At 39.9% G+C, this 19988-nt stretch overlaps 1 protein-coding gene across 1 annotated transcript in view; it reads right to left on the bottom strand.

Moving 5' to 3' along the window:
- The window catches only part of pex5la (peroxisomal biogenesis factor 5-like a), a 96296-nt gene extending 82242 nt beyond the window's left edge, over positions 1–14054 (bottom strand). The window contains 1 exon segment of the mRNA XM_034229789.1: positions 13620–14054. Coding sequence (XP_034085680.1) covers positions 13620–13640 — 21 coding nt within the window. The 5' untranslated portion in view covers positions 13641–14054.
- Between the last annotated feature and the right edge of the window lie 5934 nt (positions 14055–19988).

Here is a 19988-nt window from a genome sequence, read left to right as displayed (position 1 = left end):
TCCCATATATGACACATAGGGGAAAAGGCATGGAAGACTGTTCAACTTAATCAATCTCTTCACTTTCTCTGTGTGATGATCTGACAGAAGCATACCACACACAGCCCAAAATAGCACCAAACCCCGGTATCTATATTACTTGAACTAGACATCCTCACAGCCAGCGAGCCCCTCACTGACACACAGGCCCCTTTCCTCAGATACAGACACACAGAAACCACGAGGCCGTAATTGTCTCTGTCAGTGATGGATTACGCTGAGAGAGCAATGAATTGGTAGATATAATGTCACACAAGATGAGGCTTATATAGAAATGATAGGTGTTTTTTAGACAAGGACTAGTGAGATATTACTTTGTTTTTCTGTTTTCCTGTCCTCTGCATCCTAAACGTATTTGTTCCCAAATAACTAAAATGTCACTTCATATTTAGACATTTGTTTTTCTCCTTCAACGTAGTTCCCACTGAGACTATCGACCTAATGTTCCTTCTCTTTTCTCCTCTTCATATCCTAACCCACTCTCTACATGAGTGAAGAGAGTGGGCAAGGACATGAAGATAATGATGATGCTCAATTTAGAGTGTTTTCCTTTAGACAGAACCTTAAAGACCAAAGAGGGTAATTATGATTTACAATATGAAACTACATTATTATCAGAACGGGTCTAGTTATTGACAGTTGATTAAATATGTTGAGTAAGAACAACACATGCTACTTTTGAGCATAACCATTAGACTTCGACTGGCAAAGCCGACTTACCTCAGTTTTAGCCATATGCTTACATTAATGAGGCTAATATGATTAATTTGTATCTTCTTTCCAAATGTTTCTGCAGTGAATTAATCATATTCTGATATTTAAACCAGTCCCTTTGCAGGAGTGGTGTTGCCAAAAACAACAGGCTCAGGCTACGAGGTATTGGCTATTTGTCAAGTGTTTTCTTCATACAGTAGATAGTTCCTTTTAAAGATGTGAGTACTGACACCAGAACCCAGCCAAAAGAGCATCAGGTCAGCACCTGGCCAAACAGTTGTATACACTGTATGGCATTTGTTTCCCGGTCTTTCTTGTTCAAGAGATCTTGGTCACAAAAAACGCATTCTTTCATTTAAAGAACATCACCCACATTAAACCCTCCCTCTCATCGACCGCTGCTGAAACTCTGATCCATGCCTTTATAACATCCCGACTGGATTACTACAACAGCATACTTTTTGGATCACTTGCATTCACACTAAAAAAACTTCAATATGTCCAAAACTCAGCTGCCCGCTTGCTCACCTCCACCCGACGCTCCGACCACATCACCCCCTATCCTCCACGACCTCCACTGGCTCCCCATCAAACACCGCATTGACTTTAAAATATTACTTTTCACTTTCAAAGCCCTCAACAACCTTGCCCCCCCCCCTACCTCTGTGACCTCATCCAACGACACAACCCCACCTGTCGCCTCAGGTCTGCTGAAGCTAACCTACTGCAGCCTATCAGGACAAAGCTCCGGACCTGGAGTGACAGGGCCTTCGCAGCAGCCTCCCCCACACTCTGGAACTCCCTCCCCAGCCACGTCAGATCTGCCAACACTCTCACATCATTCAAACAATCCCTCAAAACTCACCTTTTCACTCTTGCCTTCAACTCCTAATCAACTAACCCCTTGCCCTTATTCCTCCTAGCTTAGCACTTTCTACTTTTGTTGTTATTTTGTTTTACTTGCTTGTAAGCGCTTTGAGCACCAGGAAAAGTGCTTTATAAATGTAATGTATTATTATTATTATTGTTCTCGATGAGCCATCATGAATAAATAAAGCTTCACTTACTCACTCACAAATCATTAGATTTATGACCAAGTCTTTCTAATGCAGCACACACCAAAAATAGCATTACTTTAAAAAGCTATGAACCAAGACCAATCAAATCTGAGAACTTTATAGAAGGTTATCCAAGAAACTCATTCCTTTGCTTTCATTTTAGGAGCTTCATTGACCTTAGCCGATGACCCATGCAATATATGTATGAAAACATGAACTGTCTTTCAATCGGCTGCCAAGAAGCATCGTTCATTCCCTGCATGTTTGGAGAGAATTCAGGGGGGGCAGGGCCTTCCACCTCTTCCCTGGCACACTGCATCCCACATCCATGTCATGCTATATTACCTCCACTTGTGTGAACATGCCTGCATGCTCACGAGCATACAGATGCACACAATAGCATGCAGGTACTTTATTTGCATCTCGAACACGCGATGAGCTGAGAATGCACATGAAGTCAGAGTCAGATTGAGCCCTGTGGGAGAGCTCCAGGGAGGGAGTCGGTTCCCGCTCTGCTAACGAAACCTTTCTGCCTTTGGACCTCTCAGCTGGTGTACCCTTGAACTCTGCACACATCCCATCTGTACAACCTGCTCCTCTCTGTGCTCCGCTCTGCAGCCCTGCCCTTAACTTCAGACAGAAAACTCATTGCTTGCATGTCTCAAAGGTATTTATAGAAATGCAAGGCAATTCCCTCTCTCCCACTTCCAAAACTCCTACAGAAAGTTATGCTTTATAGACTCTTCGAGGACTGCTGTAAATCCATCTGCCACAAGACGCTAAACAAATGCACACATTATCTTTGTCTGTCTTGACAAATAATGTCAAATTGCCACCATTTTCGGCTCCAGTATCATTATCCTCAACAATTCATCCTTCATTCAGCGTATACAAATAACATCAAAGATTCCTGTTTCCACTCCAGCCTTACACAAGAGAGCTTTGAAGAGACAAATTATTGGTTCAAGCTGCAGAAAGCTCTTGAAATTGATTTACGGGAATTCGAGCAGCTTCAGTTTACATTTAATTACTTTGACTTCTCTGAAAACAGCTGCCTTTTCCCTGCTGTATACTGTGACGGAGAGTGTTGAAATTGTCATTAGTCGTAATAATGAGGGGGAGGTAATTGGTATTTGTGGGTACACACTAATTGGTGTGATAATTTACAGACCTTGTTTTTTGCCAAGCGTTCTCCTGCAATTATCTGACAAGATCACAGAGTAAAGGAGGAATAGCTATTGCGTAGGGCGGAGGGTTGAGATAGAGTTGCTAGGTTTAAATCCAGAGGAAGGATGTCGAGATTCAGAAAATCAAAAGATGAGTATCTCTTGCTGGAGGAGGGAAAACGGATTCTCCCAGAAAAACAGTGATGAGAATGAGCCATGATGAAGATGCAGTGTTTTGTGTGTTCCCCATGTAGCTGTAACTGCCTTTCGATAAACCTCCCCTTTAAAGGTCCCCTATTATACTGTTTTTCATCAATATATTATAGGTCTCAGATATATACAAAACATGTCTCTGAAGTGTTTGGCTGAAATACCAAACAGATCATGCATTTTAGCATCCCATAAACCCCTCTGTTTAAGCACTGTTTCAAACGTTTTTTTTACTTTAGATGATAATAAGGAGCCACTCCCCACGCCCCTCTGCGAGATATTTGGTTAAAAAGAACACAATGGTGCTCTAGGAGGAGATTCAGGTGATAAGGTGGGTGGCAGTTACCTTGGTTAGTTATTGGCTAATGGTTACACCAGCCAAAAAATCGTTGTGACATCACAAAGTGGCCAAAATCTGATCAGCCCATTTTCAGACAGGTTTTTATATAAATGGATCAGGACAAAAAGTGAGCGAAACTTTTTTCCTGAAACTTCCAGAATCTCTTTATACAGAGGAGACACATGTTTATATATAAAAGACATGAAAAAGTGGATTTTGCATAATAGGTCCCCTTTAATATGTGCATTTGTTCACACTATCCAGTTTACTGTTGCTTCCTAAAAGCACAAACATAACATGCATGAGTGGAAGTCTGTTTAAAAATGAAAAGACCTATTCATGGTTTGCGTGAAATTTCATGATCTGCCTGTCCGCACTCGAAGCACTCGGATGGCACTTGTCCTGCTGTATGTAAACTGTAATCTTCAAGCTTGTTCAGTGTACTGTGTTCTTCAACTTTCTTGATACAACTCTTGTTTGGACGCGCACAACATTTTCTTTAAATGACAAACTTTTTTTGCCATATGATACAAAAAGAAACAGTGTCAGAAGGTCATCCATATGTTTTTCTATCAACATGCTTGTAAGCCAACCTATATTGCAGTGCCTATACGTATAATGAAGCCTGTCCATTTTGATGGGTTGAACTTGAAAACAATACTTTATTGCAATTTTTCAATACTGGTCAAGACATTGGACTTACAGAAATATAAATATCAGGGCGAGATTTATAAGGGGTGTTCTTAAAATTACAAGAACATCGTTATGTAGTTTACACAATCATCCAGCTAGTTCATCAACATGGTTGTAACACAGCTTATAACAGCAGTAAAGGTAGCGTTCTAATTCCAGGAATATCAAAGCCTAGACTGTTGATGGGCCCTAATGCAAAACGCTGAACTGTACCGCATTAACCTCCATTCTGTCTGATAAAGTGAGACTGAGGTGACTTTTCCTCTTTGTAAGTAGTTTTCAAAGTCAGTAGGATTCATCCCTCAGGGACCATGAATGCTTGTACAAAATGTTATGGCAATCCATCTTTAAATTGTGATATTTCAGTGGAATGACACACCAACATTACTATCCCTAGAGTCATGCTGAGTCATGCTGTGTTACTAAAGATGGCAATGATCTGCTGCTTTTCCTTGTCTTATATCTTTGTCAAATCAGTATCCTTCGGTTTGTATTGTTGGTCTCACAAAACAGGACATTAAAAGACTTCAATTTGGATTATGGAGAAAAATAATTCTGACAATATATAGACTACATTTTGAATGAAAGGTTTAATCTAGAATATAGGTTAGTTGCTAATAATGATTACATGTTGCTATTATTATTGGAAGTAGCAAACAATTACAGTTCAAGAACTAAAACTGATAAATCATCTTTTTCAGTTCAATCCTAAACTGTCTGAAGAAGAGTCACAGACTTAAGAGTACAATATACTTATTTCATACCTTAACCCAGGGGAAAGTGCACGTGCTACATCTCACTGGGAAGTCCCTTTTTATATCTAGTGGAAAATCCTGCTCACATCTGCCAGAATGAAGTGCATATTTGTTTATCAACAGCTCTCATCCATGATAGCTAATTTCTCCCCAGAGGACCAAACACATGCTCTCTCCACTCGGGCGCTGAGACGCCTGGTTTCTGGAGCAAATTAATTCCCAGTTGGAGAATGACTGTTATGAATGGGTTGGGCGAGAGATGGATGGGCTAGCCATCCTTCTGCACAGCCCTCTCTGCACCCCGCAACAAAGATGCCGGGGCTTCTCCTACTTTTGTGGGAGAAAAATTTAGCTTTGTACAGTAGCTCAGGGGACTCTCCATGTGGGGCTGCTGTGTTAACTGACTCGGAGCAGACAGATACCCAGAGGAAATCTTCCAAAACAGAGAATGATGTCGAGCTGTGAAGCTGTGAATTTGGGTGCTTCACATTGATTGCATCCCCTCTCAGATACAGGTGTCTGGCTTGATAAAGCCTGATACAGTGTGTTGACATTTGCTGTGTGCGCGTGTGTGTGTATGTGTGTGTCAGGCCAAGGCAGCCCCATGACATTCAGTTTGAGATCGAGTGTTAGGATTGTGAGCTGGTTTCATGCCACGGTGGACACAACACTCACCATTTCTGTCAAAACACAAAGCATGCCTATAATATGACATCATTTCCTTTCAAGCAGGTTAGGATTTATCTAGTTTATGATCCTTATTTGTCTTTTTCTCCTCTTTCCCTCCCACGAGTCCACAATGTTAACTTTGTCATTTGTGGGTGCGTGTTAGGAGAGCACAGATGACAGAGAAAGGCACAATTATCACATTCGCATGCTATGTGAGCAAGACCAACAACCCTCAATCAGCTTATAGGGCAACTGCTGCTGATGTAGGCTCGAATCCCTGTTATGGCCCGTCCACACTACAGCTTCAACAGCTTCAAAAATTGTTTCCAACGCGTCTGCCCATTCACTTTGAATGGGGTGACGTCACTTTTCGCCGAACTGCATTGTGGGAAGCGGAGCGGAGCATTCCTGGCGTTTCAGGCTGCAAAAGTTGAGCAATGTTCAACTTTTGAAGCTTCTGAAGCTTTCGGTGGAAGCGTCAGCGAATCAAATCATATGCCAGTACAAGCTCTAGCCAATCAAACCGCTGCTTGTGTGTCAGGGGCGGGAGATTCATGCGATTGGTTGTTGGTCGAGCTTCAGACATGCCCAGCTCCAAACTTTTTTTGAAGCTGTAGTGTGGACGGGCCGTTAGTCTCCCTCTAGTCGCTTTACGAGCTCCACAAGCTGCTCACCGTCTCGATAGAGCAACAACTACCCATCCAGGGAGAGGACAGCCATCATACCCCCCTCACTGGCCCGAGTTACTGATGACTGGATGCCAGCCACCTTGCAAAATGCAAATCCTTTGGGTTGTTTATTTGGTCTCTTCAGCAAACCTTACTGTGTCGTTTCATTGATGTTTCTTTATTTTTGAGCGAAGAGACATACAGTATAGTGAGCTTGCAATATGTTAAACACATCACATTCTGAAGCAGACAAGATGCTAGGGTTTACAATTAAAATGTAATGACAATTATGATTAAAATAATAACTTTCTAACCTGCGATTCCATAAAGCTTTCTGCTGTGCTCGAAGGTTTTCTGGTGTAATCAGAAGGGTATAACTTCATTAAAAAATACACTAATAACCCTGGCCAGCACTCTTCTTTGCAGTAAAACTCCTGCCCCCTAGTGATACCCAAAGCCCATTGGACAATCATTGAAAGGTCAACATATTTGGGGTCAAAGCTGACCTTTAGCTTCAAACCTGCCAGAAATGTGTCAGAATCACTGTGATGCACACTGCCCTCTCCATCGGAAATGAAGGACCCTCTCAATGTCAATGTGCTAAGTCAAACGTAAGCATTTGGATAAGGTTATTTGAAATCCTCAAAACTTTAATAACAATATTTCAATGTAAATGTACAAAATAGTGTGGCACAAGCGCAAACTAAGACAATGTGTTTCGAGCATGTACATAACATTTATAACCTCCCCATTATATTCCTCTAGCATGACAGTATTATGTGAGCATTAAATGGACATGACATTTTGGTATGTTTGAGCATCTAGAATATTTAACCCTTAGATCAGGGGTGGGGAACCTCCGGCCCCCGGGCCGTATACGGCCCGCGAGACCATTTGGTGTGGCCCTCGAGGTAATTTATAAACACACGCAAAAAAGAAAAAAATTAAAGAAATCTAGACCGCAAAATAATTAAACAAGTGAGTGCCTGTTTTTCCTGGCCAAGGTCAGGTTCCTTGAACACAACACAAGCCTAACGTGTCATCACGTGGTATATGTCTCGTCTGACAAGGTAGTTCTGACGGGGAGCACCAGAACGCCACTCCGCTCCGGCACTTCCAAAAATTGCAGTACCCATAAGGAGCCGTACACATGCTGCAGTTTTTGCGTGGCTGTGTCTTAGTTGTAAGCCCAGTGGCGATCTGTCATACTGATCATACAGTCAATAACTTTGTTGTTATTAGCATCTGGTTAGCTAGCTATGCTAACGAATATAAGAAGCTTTTTCTACAACCAGTGAGGTAAAGGCACATATTTATATGATCATTATAGTTATAACACAAATAAGAGAATAAAGCAAACAGGTATAAAATACTATATGACAGTAAAAAAAGAATACAGTTTGAAAGGAGAGTGATTTGTAAAATACCCATAAAGAAAAAGAAAATCTGCTTACAGGTCTGTTTTCATATGGGTGTTGAGAGATGTATCCATAGATCTCCTAATGTTGCTCTCAAAGTGCACCAGATTGATGCTTTTAACTTCAACATTTAAAAAAACAAATCTTCCCGGGGGAGCATGCCCCCTGGACCCCCCTAGAGGAGGTTAGGTCCCCCCCCACTTAAATCATGTTCACATGGATAGGAGTCTAAATACATTTGCACACATCTTGTGTCCATATCTTTCTGTTTTGGTGGTCATGCCACAACCGTGCACGTGCATGCGTGAGTCATGGCAAGATATCTGGATTAAGTGGTTGCTTTTTCTTTGCACAGCATGAAAGAAAGGTGAAATGAGTGGGCTGTGATTTTAGTATTTTTAAGCAGAGGTCAATAATTTGTACGGCCCTCGGAGGATGTTGAAAACATTGAAATGGCCCTTGAGAGGAAAAAGGTTCCCCACCCCATGCCTTAGATGCATTAGTGGGTATTTGTTGACCCGGTGAGGTGGTTTTCTTTCTTTTATCATTTCATATTCCAGCTATTCCTCAAAAAACATGTTTTGGATATCATGCCATTCAAATTTTAAAGTTACATTTTAAGAAATTGTAGTTTTTTTATTACTACCCCAAGCTTCCATAAGTGGGTATTTTTTGACCCGGTGAGGTGGTGAAGTATCTTTGTAATTACATTTTGTTATCATTTCATATTCCAGCTATTTCTCAAAAAACATGTTTTGGATATCATGCCATTTTAAATTTACATTTTAGGAAATTGTAGTTTTTGTATTATTACCCCAAGCTTCATAAGTGGGTCAAAAATGACCCGCATGCATTTTCTATGGAATTTCGTTTTTTTTTTTTAAATGTAAAAAAAAATTAAATATAAAATATTTCTAGTGTGAACCAAAATATAATACTAAATATTATACAAGTGATTTTTCTTAACCAGAATGACAAAAATGGCATAAAAACACATACGGGTCTAATACGGGTCCTTTTTGACCCACTTATGGAAGAGTGTAGGGTCCAGTCACTCGTGCATCTAATGGCGCGTTTCCACTGCAGCGGGTAGCTCGCTTTAAGCGTGCCGAGCCGTGCGGGGCCCGTTTTTGGTTGCGTTTCCACTTGGCCTAGTACCGGCTAGCGGGTCCTAATTCAGTTTTTCTGGCCCCATAACATCGTGGTTCTAGGGCCAGGAACAACCAGGCTGAGTCGGGCTGAGTATGCTAAACTAGAGAGAGAATAGCTGGCAAGGGGGCTACAACTACAACAAGATGAACATATTTGACCGTGATTTAATTGTAATACACGTTTCTAAATGATGCCGACGTAACAACATACTGATACCGGTTAGTAAAAACCATGAATTAATGCTTTGGCAAGTCTGCAGACAGACGGCAGGCGAAAAACCCTTTTAAAATGCGTGTTTTCTAAATGGAGCTTGGCTAAGCTAATGTTATGTATGCTCCGACCGTCCACACTCACAACAACGGCCTATACAGACATAAATAAACCAGCGACTGTATTCGCCATGACACATGCAGTCTGTGGTTTGTACTGGTTTCACTTTTGTCTAGTTTCTGAACAGATATGAAGAGCTGTGAGCTCTGAGTGCTAAGAGCTAACGGCTGTGTTGTTTTTCTGGGGCTCTCATTGAAGACGGCTCCGCCTACACTGCGTTACTATAGTAACTACCTCAGTTCCTAAACTGTAATGGAAGCGCAGCATTAAAGTGAGCCGGGCCTAATAAGGCCTAACCAAACCGAGCGAGGCCTGCAGTGGAAACGCGCCATTAGGGTTAAAGTAAGATTTTGTTCCTGTTTGAGGTAAGACAGGTAAAAAGGGAATTTGTCTTCAGTTTGACCCATTTTGACAATTTGTTGTGCATTAAATCCAAGTATGCCAATGTGATGAAAAACAATAAATGAATTCCATACGTCTAACTCCACAAACATCTTTCAGAGCAACTTTAAAGCTCAACAATGGCTTTTTTTCTAGTCCGATCCTCCAACAAATTATCATTTGGTGTATATAAATATATCTTTATCTAGTTAACATTTTCGTTGTGATTTATATTCATTGAGTAATCGATCAGCTTTTCCCTCAACTATAGTTCTTGTAGACATTTAATTGGCTTCCCTACCACACACCTCAAACAAGGAGAGCAGCACTGTCTGTGGAGCCTTCGTTCCAGCCGGATACCACCTGATTTCACTCATTATCCTGGCTCTTGAAATAGTCAGGCCTATTAAATCGCTCTTAATCATAGACCATGGTTCATTAAATCGAGGAGACTTGGAAACGGTCTCTGTGGAAAAATGATTTGGGACCCCTTTGTCTTTCCTGTAGCTGACCACCACGACTGTGGAGAAAAGTCTGGAGGAAAGCCTCTTAGTGCAACAGTGGAGATTTAACAGACTCAACCCAGAGGACGAATGATGGCCTGATTGACTGTGCAAATGATTGATAAATACGTGTTTTGTGATGTGAGCTGCATGCTCGCATAGTCACCTGCTGGTGTTGTGGTGTGAGTCCTGTCGACTCGTCTACCAATTGGTTGATTGCTTTGCACTCTCTTTAATTCATCTGTAGTTGATTATGCTGCATTTGCATCTATTCAATACATTTTCCTCATTACTTGTTTTTATTTTTGCATTAATTGGAAATGTTTTAATCATTAGAATTTGGAACATGTTATTTTGCATTTCATAAAGCAGCTAATTATGCTGATTTACAATGTGTTAATGTTGTATTATCAAGCATGTTTATGAATTCAGGTAAGGAGGGGAATGGGAACTCAGAATCTATCAGGGCAGCAACATGAGTATGCACTTGATTACCACACTTAGTCATACCACCAAAACAGAACAGAGAACAGGAAATTCAAATAGAACAAATAATTTTGGACAACTCTGAGATTGTATATATTACCAGTGGCCTATTTATTTTAGTTCTAGAGGACAAAATATAAACAGATATTCCTTTACTGTCTCAATAAATCAGGATCTTAATGAAAGAATTGTGAGTACGATCTTATGAGACTTGATCTACTTCCGATCAACGATAGCATCCATCCAATTTCTTCCCCGGGGAATGTGGAATTTGGGAATCAAATTATGTAAGCATGTTATGCTTAACTGAGCAAATAACCACAGGCCTTGGAACATAATTTCCATTAATCCAGGATGTGTTTTATACAAACTGTACAAGCGCTCCAGTAATTAGATTTACTGTAAACATGAATGCCAAAGCAAGGAAACTGCTACAGCAATTCATCTAGACTGTCAAAATGTTATGGAAAAGTGCCATCTGAGGGAGTATGAATGGGTACAAACTCAAGGTCTTTCTTATATGTAGTACATCAAAGTGGAAATATACGGCACATTGACTGTAACAATATGTCCTGTAGCTTTTTGTTTGATGAAAATGAGCAGCCGTGCTGAATCAGCTTGCCTCACAGCGTCTTCAGTTGCACCTTCACAGGAAGAGCAATGAGGCTGACATCCACACCCCTAAATTGCTTTGCGCTAACTACATCAATCTTTTCCAACACTTGATACAGTAAGGTGATACTCTGCTTACAAAAATGGAAGCACTTTGTTTCACGCACAACACATTTGGTTACTACTACACAATATGATACTGGTTATACTTTACTTTTAAGACATAAAGAAGGAATTGAAGACACACAAGTCCAGTGTTATACTTTGGCCAAGCTGTACTGCCAATCTCTGATATTGCCCATGAAGAAGCCCCTCCCTCACCAGCAAACCAAGAGGGCTGGATTTGGTCATGCCAAGACATTTTATCCATCCAATATTGTCTGACATGTTTGCATATTTGCTGCAGAGTGTTTATGGATATATCTTACCCTCCATAGATTAAACACCTAAAGCCACATATATACATATACAGTACACCAGGTAAGAGGGACATGAGCAGGTCAACAAATTAAAAATACTCTGACAAAAAGAGATAAGACATCCTTATCTTGTTCTCACAGCAGACTGCTTCCTGAGCTGCAATACGCTGACAAATCTTGCTGACTGACAGTCGTGTATTAAAAATATATCCTTACAAGTGTATCTACACGTACTTTGGGGAAACAAATCTGATAGCTTGAGTGACTGATGCTGCATCTCTGTTACATAAGTAACTGTTTACAGTCTGAGCTTCATTAACAATTCCAAGCTATGTCCCAAAACTCTCCATGATTTATGCCCCAAGCCTTCATTCACAGATCCTCAATGTAAAATATGTAAAGATTGTTATAGGTGTATAGAACATCATGTACGCTATGATTTCAAACAATATTTACTGTGACTTAAATAAAATGCATGTAAGATATCAGAAACATCACTTTAGAAATCGGTTCGTCTTTAAAAGATTCCCTTGTTCTGAAAGTGTGCAGCCTGGCCTACATTTTTGTTTTTTTAACTACAACTTTTGCACAAACAAGAGATTTTGCAGAACGAATGTCTTTTCAAAAACATTTACTTTTATAAAAACAGTTTCATGTTGATTAGAACGTTTTAAATTATGCAAATGTTTCCGCAGCTATCATTATATAACAGACTCCACCCATTTCCCACATAAGCAATAACTTATTTATAATATCTGTGTGACAAAGTTGTATTAATCGCACATTCTCGTAGGTCTGATTTCATGCACATGCACATTTGACTTCAAGGAGAAAGTGTTGTCAACTTCAAGATGAATGCATCGATTACGCAAGCGAGTGTCGTGTCAAAAGATACATTACCGAAAGATATAGCATCCATGTGCATTAACTGGACATTTGCTGCTAAATTATCCCTGTATAAAGGTCAGGAAGGACAGTCTCTAATTTCAGTTACGATCTAAACCAGGCACAGTGTAATGACTTGCATGCATGGGATGAACAACATATAAAGTGTGCGATTATTGAAACATAATGGGATGAAACATGTAAGATTGTGATAAAAAGATAAAACACGTGTTTATTTGAAGTGTATTTTGCATATCATTACTTGGTATCACAGACTTTTCATTGACCTTTACCAAACATAAGTGGGGTAGCCCAGACTAGAGCTGCCGACCGCCTTTTCATTCATTTTCAATGAATGCTGCTTCTTGAGTAATATACCATGAAATATTAAATGTTGGTCTTTAATGCTCCAGAGTACTGACTCAGGAGAGGTCTTTTATTACATAATCAACTGTCTGGGAGCTGAAGTCAACCAACAATCCATACATCTAAGAGAAGAGGCCATCATTAATCACTAAGGAAGTTTTATGTTTTGCACTGTGAGCCCATTGTTTTCAAATGTGTGCTTTCTTGTCTTGTTGGGTGTGGAGCTCAGTTTTAATCACACGTGACATTACATATATTGTAAGTGTCTGCTGTACCAAAATTAACGTCAGGTTGCATGACGTCACGTGAGCATAAGCATGCACGTCAACAAACGTAATGATTGGTTGCCCCTTGTGTCAAAGCTGCAACGTTTAAACCGGTATATTTACCTCCTGTTTACATGTGTCATGCACGTGCAATAGTCGCGCTACAGCTCTGTTTTTATCAATGACTTTTGCCAATGCTGGCTCTAGCTGACTTGGCACATTACGCGCGTTTTTAGTTCCTCGGTTTGTCAATTTAAGCAATATGTGTGCTGTTTTCCGAGCAAGCGTCCCCCACTTAACAGGTACAAATTAGCATGGCTTGATTATTCTAGAAATCACGTACAGATAATTGTGTTCGGACATCTCTACTTGCTGTGGACTAACCGTGATTGTCTCATTCTCTAAACATTTTTTTCACATCATTTAATTTGTTCCATCACAACTGTGTGTTGTCGTGGGAAGTGAACAGGCACAAAGAGGCAGACTTACCTGTAAATGCCCCTGGTACATATTGAGCACACAGTCGGTTGCGGATCTCTCCGTCAGCGGATGCTTCAGACTTCTTCCAGACTTGTGAAGCAGAGAGTCAGACTGGAATAGTTGACATGTAAAAAGCTTCAGCGGAGTTCCTGGACAGGAGGTCCAGAGGACACGGAGCGGATCTGTCCTCTCCTCGGGTCCTGAAGCTCACACTTTGCGCTCATCCAGCACACCGAGACGCGCCGGGTGCGAGAGGAGTGCAACGTAAAACCTCACTTTTGCCTTTCCTCACGGTGTGCTGACGCTGGGTTAGTACAGGAATACACCTTTGCAGTCCTTGTGGAAAAAAAGAAATCACCGCGATTTAAGTGTTCAATCCTGAACGCTTTGCCTTCTTGCGCGTATCTGTTCTCTGGGTCGCCTCTGACTGTCCTCTCCTCCTCTCTCGGCTGTGGTCTAAATGACGCTCCCCCGGGTTCATCCTCTTCTTATAGTGCGCTCCTCTCTCCCTCTGACCCAGCCCTCTGGAGCCTCCTCCAGTGCTGACGTGCTCCACAAGGAGGCACACAAGAACATCTCAGTGTTCACAAAACACAGATGGCTGTATTCCAGATGTATTTTACACATACGTACACATACTGTTCATATATTGAATTATATGTAAATAAATGTTACATTATATAACATATTATGTAAGGCCAATTTCTATTGTTGAAAGATATGTTTATTTTCCTACTTCCTAAATTCTCTCTGGCATATTGTTATGTAACATATTGTGCAATTTCTTAATGAAATGCTAGAAGGAAACCATGAACAGCACGCGTTACTTCTGAAAGCTTGAGATATCTGTATGCTCAGAGCAATCGAGCTGTTGTTCCCAGTTGTCCAATTAGTGGAAGACACAATTATATAACCAAAACTATGCAGGGCATAGTTTCATGGTAAGTTTGTAGGAGAGATATCCAAATATCCAGTGGTCCATACTTTAAATATAATCAACATCTCTCTGCATCTCAATGAATACATTTTTTCACCCATATAACTATTTGCAGCACGCAAAGCAAAAGACAAAAAGTTATTAAAACTTTTTTAACACGATGGGGAAACATTTGTCCTGCTTATTTGCAGTTTTGCCAACTGCACTGTTGAGCACTTAACTGCAATTTATCTCAAAATAGATTCCAGACCCGACCTTATGTAAGACTCCCAGTCTGGCTAGTAGGATAAACAAATCTGCTCGGGACTGGCAGTCAGACAGGAGCTTTATAAGGGACAAAACAGGGAACTAAATTAACGTATAAATACTAGGGCTGTCAGTCGATTAAAATAGTTAATCGCGATTAATCGCACATTTTTTATCTGTTCTAAATGTACCTTAGAGGAATATTTTTAAAGTTTTTAATACTCTTATCAACATATGAGTGGACAAATATGCTTTATGCTAATGTTTATTATCATTTGAACAATGACAAATATTCTCATGAATATTAAACACAACAATCTCTGAACATTACAAATATTCGCCTCAATTCAATTCAACCTGGAACCTCTCTCATACAATAATACTGTGTGTGTGTGCGTGTGTGTGTGTGTGTGTGGTGTGTGTGTGTGTGTGTGTGTGTGTGTGTGTGTGTGTGTGTGTGTGTGTGTGTGTGTGTGTGTGTGTGTGTGGTGTGTGTGTGTGTGTGTGTGGTGTGTGTGTGTGTGTGTTGGATCGTTGGAGCTATGTGCAACTCAAGGCATATGCTCGAACGGGAGCTGCCTGGACGCTGCAATCATGTTGCGCACTATCCGTGCTGAGTGTGCTGAATTTTCGTACAATGTCCCACTGTCTGGCTTCCTGCATAAAGTCAAGTGCTCGGCGCAGTTGTGGCGAAATGTCGCTCCTCTGTTTTCATTTAAACAGCTCCATATCCGTTAGCGCAGCTAGCTAGCACCAGATGCTAACAACAACAATGCACGTAAGGTGCTGTTGGTCCTCCCAACAGCCAGTCGGTGCCTGCCGGTGAGCGTGGAAGTGTGGTCTGCCACAAGCGGGCGGCAGGAGCGGGGCTGTCAGCATCAGCTTGTAGATGGTATTTTAAACTCGATGCGCTCTGAAACTACGGGGCGGCCGAGGACAAAAAATACACATGCGTTAATCGCGTTAAAATAATTAGTGGCGTTAATTTTTTTTTGTTGCGTTAACGCGTTATTAACGCGTTAACTTGACAGCCCTAATAAATACACATGAAAAATCAGTAAAAACAGTCTTTTGTACCAGATAACATGGGGCAGGCATGTACCCCAACATATTAACAGAACATTATTTTGACAGGTTTCTTTTTACACAGACCAACATTATGGAACATCTCAAGTGTTGATATTCCTGTGAAACTTTGACTTGCTTATTGAAAGTTTTCAAACCAATTAAAGGTAAATACTGCCAAATAATATACTGGAGTTTGAAAATTGGCTGTCTGTTATTGGCAATAATTACATTTTCTTAACAATATTTATTATCGTTGGATAATTGTTGTGCTAGCTAGATTATAGCCGCTTGAGGGGTTCTAATATTCTTAAAATAAAATGGAATCATGTTTATTTGTCACAAACACAATCATACAATAGTGACGTCTGCCTGTGCCTAGCTCCAGAAAGCAAATAAGAAATCGTTTTATAAACCAAATAACTAAATTAAATGTAGATTAAATGAAACGATAAACCAATGAAAACCTAATTATTTCCAAAATGGAAAGAACAAAGCTTTCACATACAGACATACAACACATGGAACTAGAAGAGTGCTTGGACAGCGCAGACCTCTGTCAAGGCAAAAAGCCCAATCTGTGTGTAATTTGTGTACCTGCCAAGTGATTTGGATCCTTTCCAGAATGTAATGAGTTATAAATGGTGTATAGTGAGTTATGGATGTGAAAGTTGGTGGTTGGACGGCCTGAGGGGGGAAACTTGTCTTCATCCTCTCTTTTGGGGCCTTGAGGCAGCAGCAGAGAGAAGAGCCTGTTGTTGGGGTGATGGACATCGTTTATGCTCCTCTTTCTCATTTTGACATGCAACATTTAATAAGATGCTGTTATCTAGGCCGGCATCTTTATTATATATAACCTATCACTCTTATTCTCACTGACATTGTGTGGATCCTTCACACTTCTTGTTCTGAACAAAGAGAGAATACTTCACAAGTTCCACATTATGGTTTCATGCAACACCTTTTTACTTTGCAGCTGTTCATTAGGAGTCTTCATAACAAAAAAGGAAATGAAGTAAAGTGCATCGCCATCTGGACAGCTACTAGCATACACTGTTCTCAGGTCAGATGTTTCACTCAAAGGAGTTTGTAAATTAAAGCTGCACCAGGCAACTTCTCACACTGGCAGCTCCAGATGGCAGCAAGGGGTAACCAACTATGCAAACCTCATTTATCCAAAATCATGTAATGCATGTCTGTTGGATGTCAATATGCAAAGGGTTTAGAATAATATGTTGTAGTTTTCTCCTTATGTTTTCTTCTGTCACTCCTGATCAAGTCTTATCACTCTTTTAACTGTCACTTTAAGTGGGTTAAAACTATCACCTGTTTACTTTTGTAAGTGACATCACTATGTAACACTCGTGCTTGTGTTGGCAACATGAGAAAAACAAGGCACTTTCTGAACATTAAAGTATGTAAACACGTCACAATAGAGGCAAAAAATACAAATACGAACCAACAAATTAGCTTAATAGGACCCCTCTATTAAAAATATATCAACCACCAAAACCTCCAACGATCAGTGTTATGTGTTGTACTCAACAGTCTTTTCTTTCCGCACTGTTTTGATATTCTTTATGACTCACAAGATCAAAACAAATCTGGCCCACAGCATGATTATGCCTTGTGTATCTATGTATATCACTCATTAGCAATACACAGATATAGATTTGCCAGCCTGTATATAAAATGAATGTCATTCTTCCATATTCCCACCCACTCATTTTGTCAATGAAAAATGATTACACACTCACATGATTTGAGATGACAGACGTGTACGTGCCGTCCTTTGAATCTATATTTAGGTTTTCATCGGACTGGTTCTGTGTGATTTTATTTCCTCCCTCAGCCATCAATCTCCTTGTGTTGGCAGACATAATTAATGTTAGAATGAGGGGAATTACTTTTCAGTACAAAGGAGCAGACAGTCTGTGCTCTTTGACAGACACATTATTTCAGTCAAATTGAAATGTTTTATCTGTCTCGGAAATGTACCAGCTGAAAGAGAGAGCGGCTGAGTTTTCATCAATGCTGAGCAGAGATTCAAGTGAAAATAAACCATAATTGGAGTCATAGGTTACACATTTAATGTCTATGTTATTATGCCACATGGTCTTTGTTATCTTCACAAAACTGCTCGGAACCTATTATTGTGTTTTTTAAAGGAAATATGCTGGAATTAAATTGCTAAACTTCAAATCAATGACTTCTAAGAATAAAAATGCATGTGAAGATAACATGTGGCTTGTGTGCACATTATTTAATTTATGGGTCGTACAGAATGATTTGTAATAGAAAATGTCAGTAAACTTATACCACAGCCATCTTCTCCTAATTTCAGTAATTCAGTCATGATGTTGGAAAATGTTTGCTACAGTTTGTATACAATATGTTGCTAGCTTTTAAAACTTAACTTATCGTATCCTGAGGCTTGGAGCTTTGGTTATTTTAGTGAAATACAACTTTAGTCACATTGTCTGGCGCACTCTCTCTTCCCAGCTAAAATCGTTGTTTCAATGCTAACCAAATATGCAACACAGAGAATCACAACCAATTACAGTTGTAGTTGAGAGTAGTTTGTATACTTAACACATACAAACTTTGCATGCAACGGAACGAAAACAGTAGTAGAATAGCATCCCTACTGTAGGTGCATTTTTGCAGCATGATGAATACATCAAAAACTAAAGCTAATGTATCAGTATGTGGTCATCCCCCTTATTCTGCTCATTTTCAAGATTTTTCTGAATTCGACACACACAAGCATGCTATCCGTCTGACCTCCACCAGACCAGAGGATATGATTCATCCAACAGCGATGAAAGCACAGTATGTGTGAATTGATTTTTAATAAAGATACTCACGCTCGACTCATTTCTTTGATGTGAGATTCACACCTAGAGAAGCATGTGTAGTGAGGTTTTTCAATCATTATGATAAGTTCTTGATCATTAATAACATTTCCTCACTTGTTCTGATTATTATTGGTATGTTCTAGTGCAAAAATAATGTTGTGAGCAACACAATACCTTTCTTTTGCCAAACAATCACAATAACCATTCACATGTAGTCACTCTACCATCATGTAATCACTATCTGTCAGTATTCGAAACTGGTTCACAGATGGTAATGACTATTTCTGAAAAAACTCTGACGGTTCTTTTAATTCCAACAATGCCATGAATCTCAGAGATACATCGCAGATTACATTGATTTCTCACTTCACAGTATTTCAAATGAGGCAGTGCCGGAATATAATGAATGAGGACAAAAATAGGTGCAGTCCGCGCATTTGGTGAGCCCATTATTAGCAGACGTGAACCAAATTCAAGAGATAAATCTGCTGATTAAATATTTAAATCTCCATTTGAATCTAATGTATCATCTTTTGGATGATAGGTACATCATGTGATGTTAAAGTTTGTCAAGTTAAAATTGAGTTGGGTTGCAAAACATTTGCTGAAGTTGAAGACAAATATAGAACACACACAGGCACAGCGAGGGTTGTCAAGTTTATTTGAACTCGATTTAGGATTCATGCTTGATACAAAAAAATCCCTTTGTCCCTGAGGCACTGCCATGTTGCTACACCATTCACACAAAATCCTTCAATAGAGCAGGGAGTACAAAGGACTTCGTACCTTCACAGTAAAGTTTAATATACTGTAGGTTTAGTCACACGTTTCTTAAAGTCAAGCGTACCTTTCAGTTTGCTGTAACTGTATTTTTTTCAGTAAACACCATTCTGCACCTTCAATTCATAGTTGAATAGAAATTGCTTTCTTGTGTCCTCTGCCGTTTGTCATTCTGTGTATTGTGTGGGTGTTTTTCGAATAAGTCACAATGTTTAGTTTGCTTGAGACAGGTCTGACCTTAAATCATTGTCACCCAGCAATCTAAAAAGTGTTTGTTTCCTCAAACAAACCTATTAGAGGGATTGAGCGTGGTTTGTATGTTCAGCACTCGTCAACTGTAACTGAGAGACCTCGGTACTGACGTTATTCAGAGGTCTAAATATAGGAATAATCTGCCTTTCTGCTAAACGATAACAATGAATGTGCACCACTGAGCTGATTCTTCTTCTTTTATCTCTTCGGTCACACTGCATTTTTATTCTTCTTTTAACT

Source organism: Gymnodraco acuticeps, unplaced genomic scaffold (genome assembly GCF_902827175.1).
Source record: "Gymnodraco acuticeps unplaced genomic scaffold, fGymAcu1.1, whole genome shotgun sequence".
Taxonomy (NCBI): Eukaryota; Metazoa; Chordata; class Actinopteri; order Perciformes; family Bathydraconidae; genus Gymnodraco; species Gymnodraco acuticeps.
The sequence above is the reverse complement of the archived record's forward strand: the minus strand, read 5'-3'. Positions and strand labels throughout refer to the sequence as shown.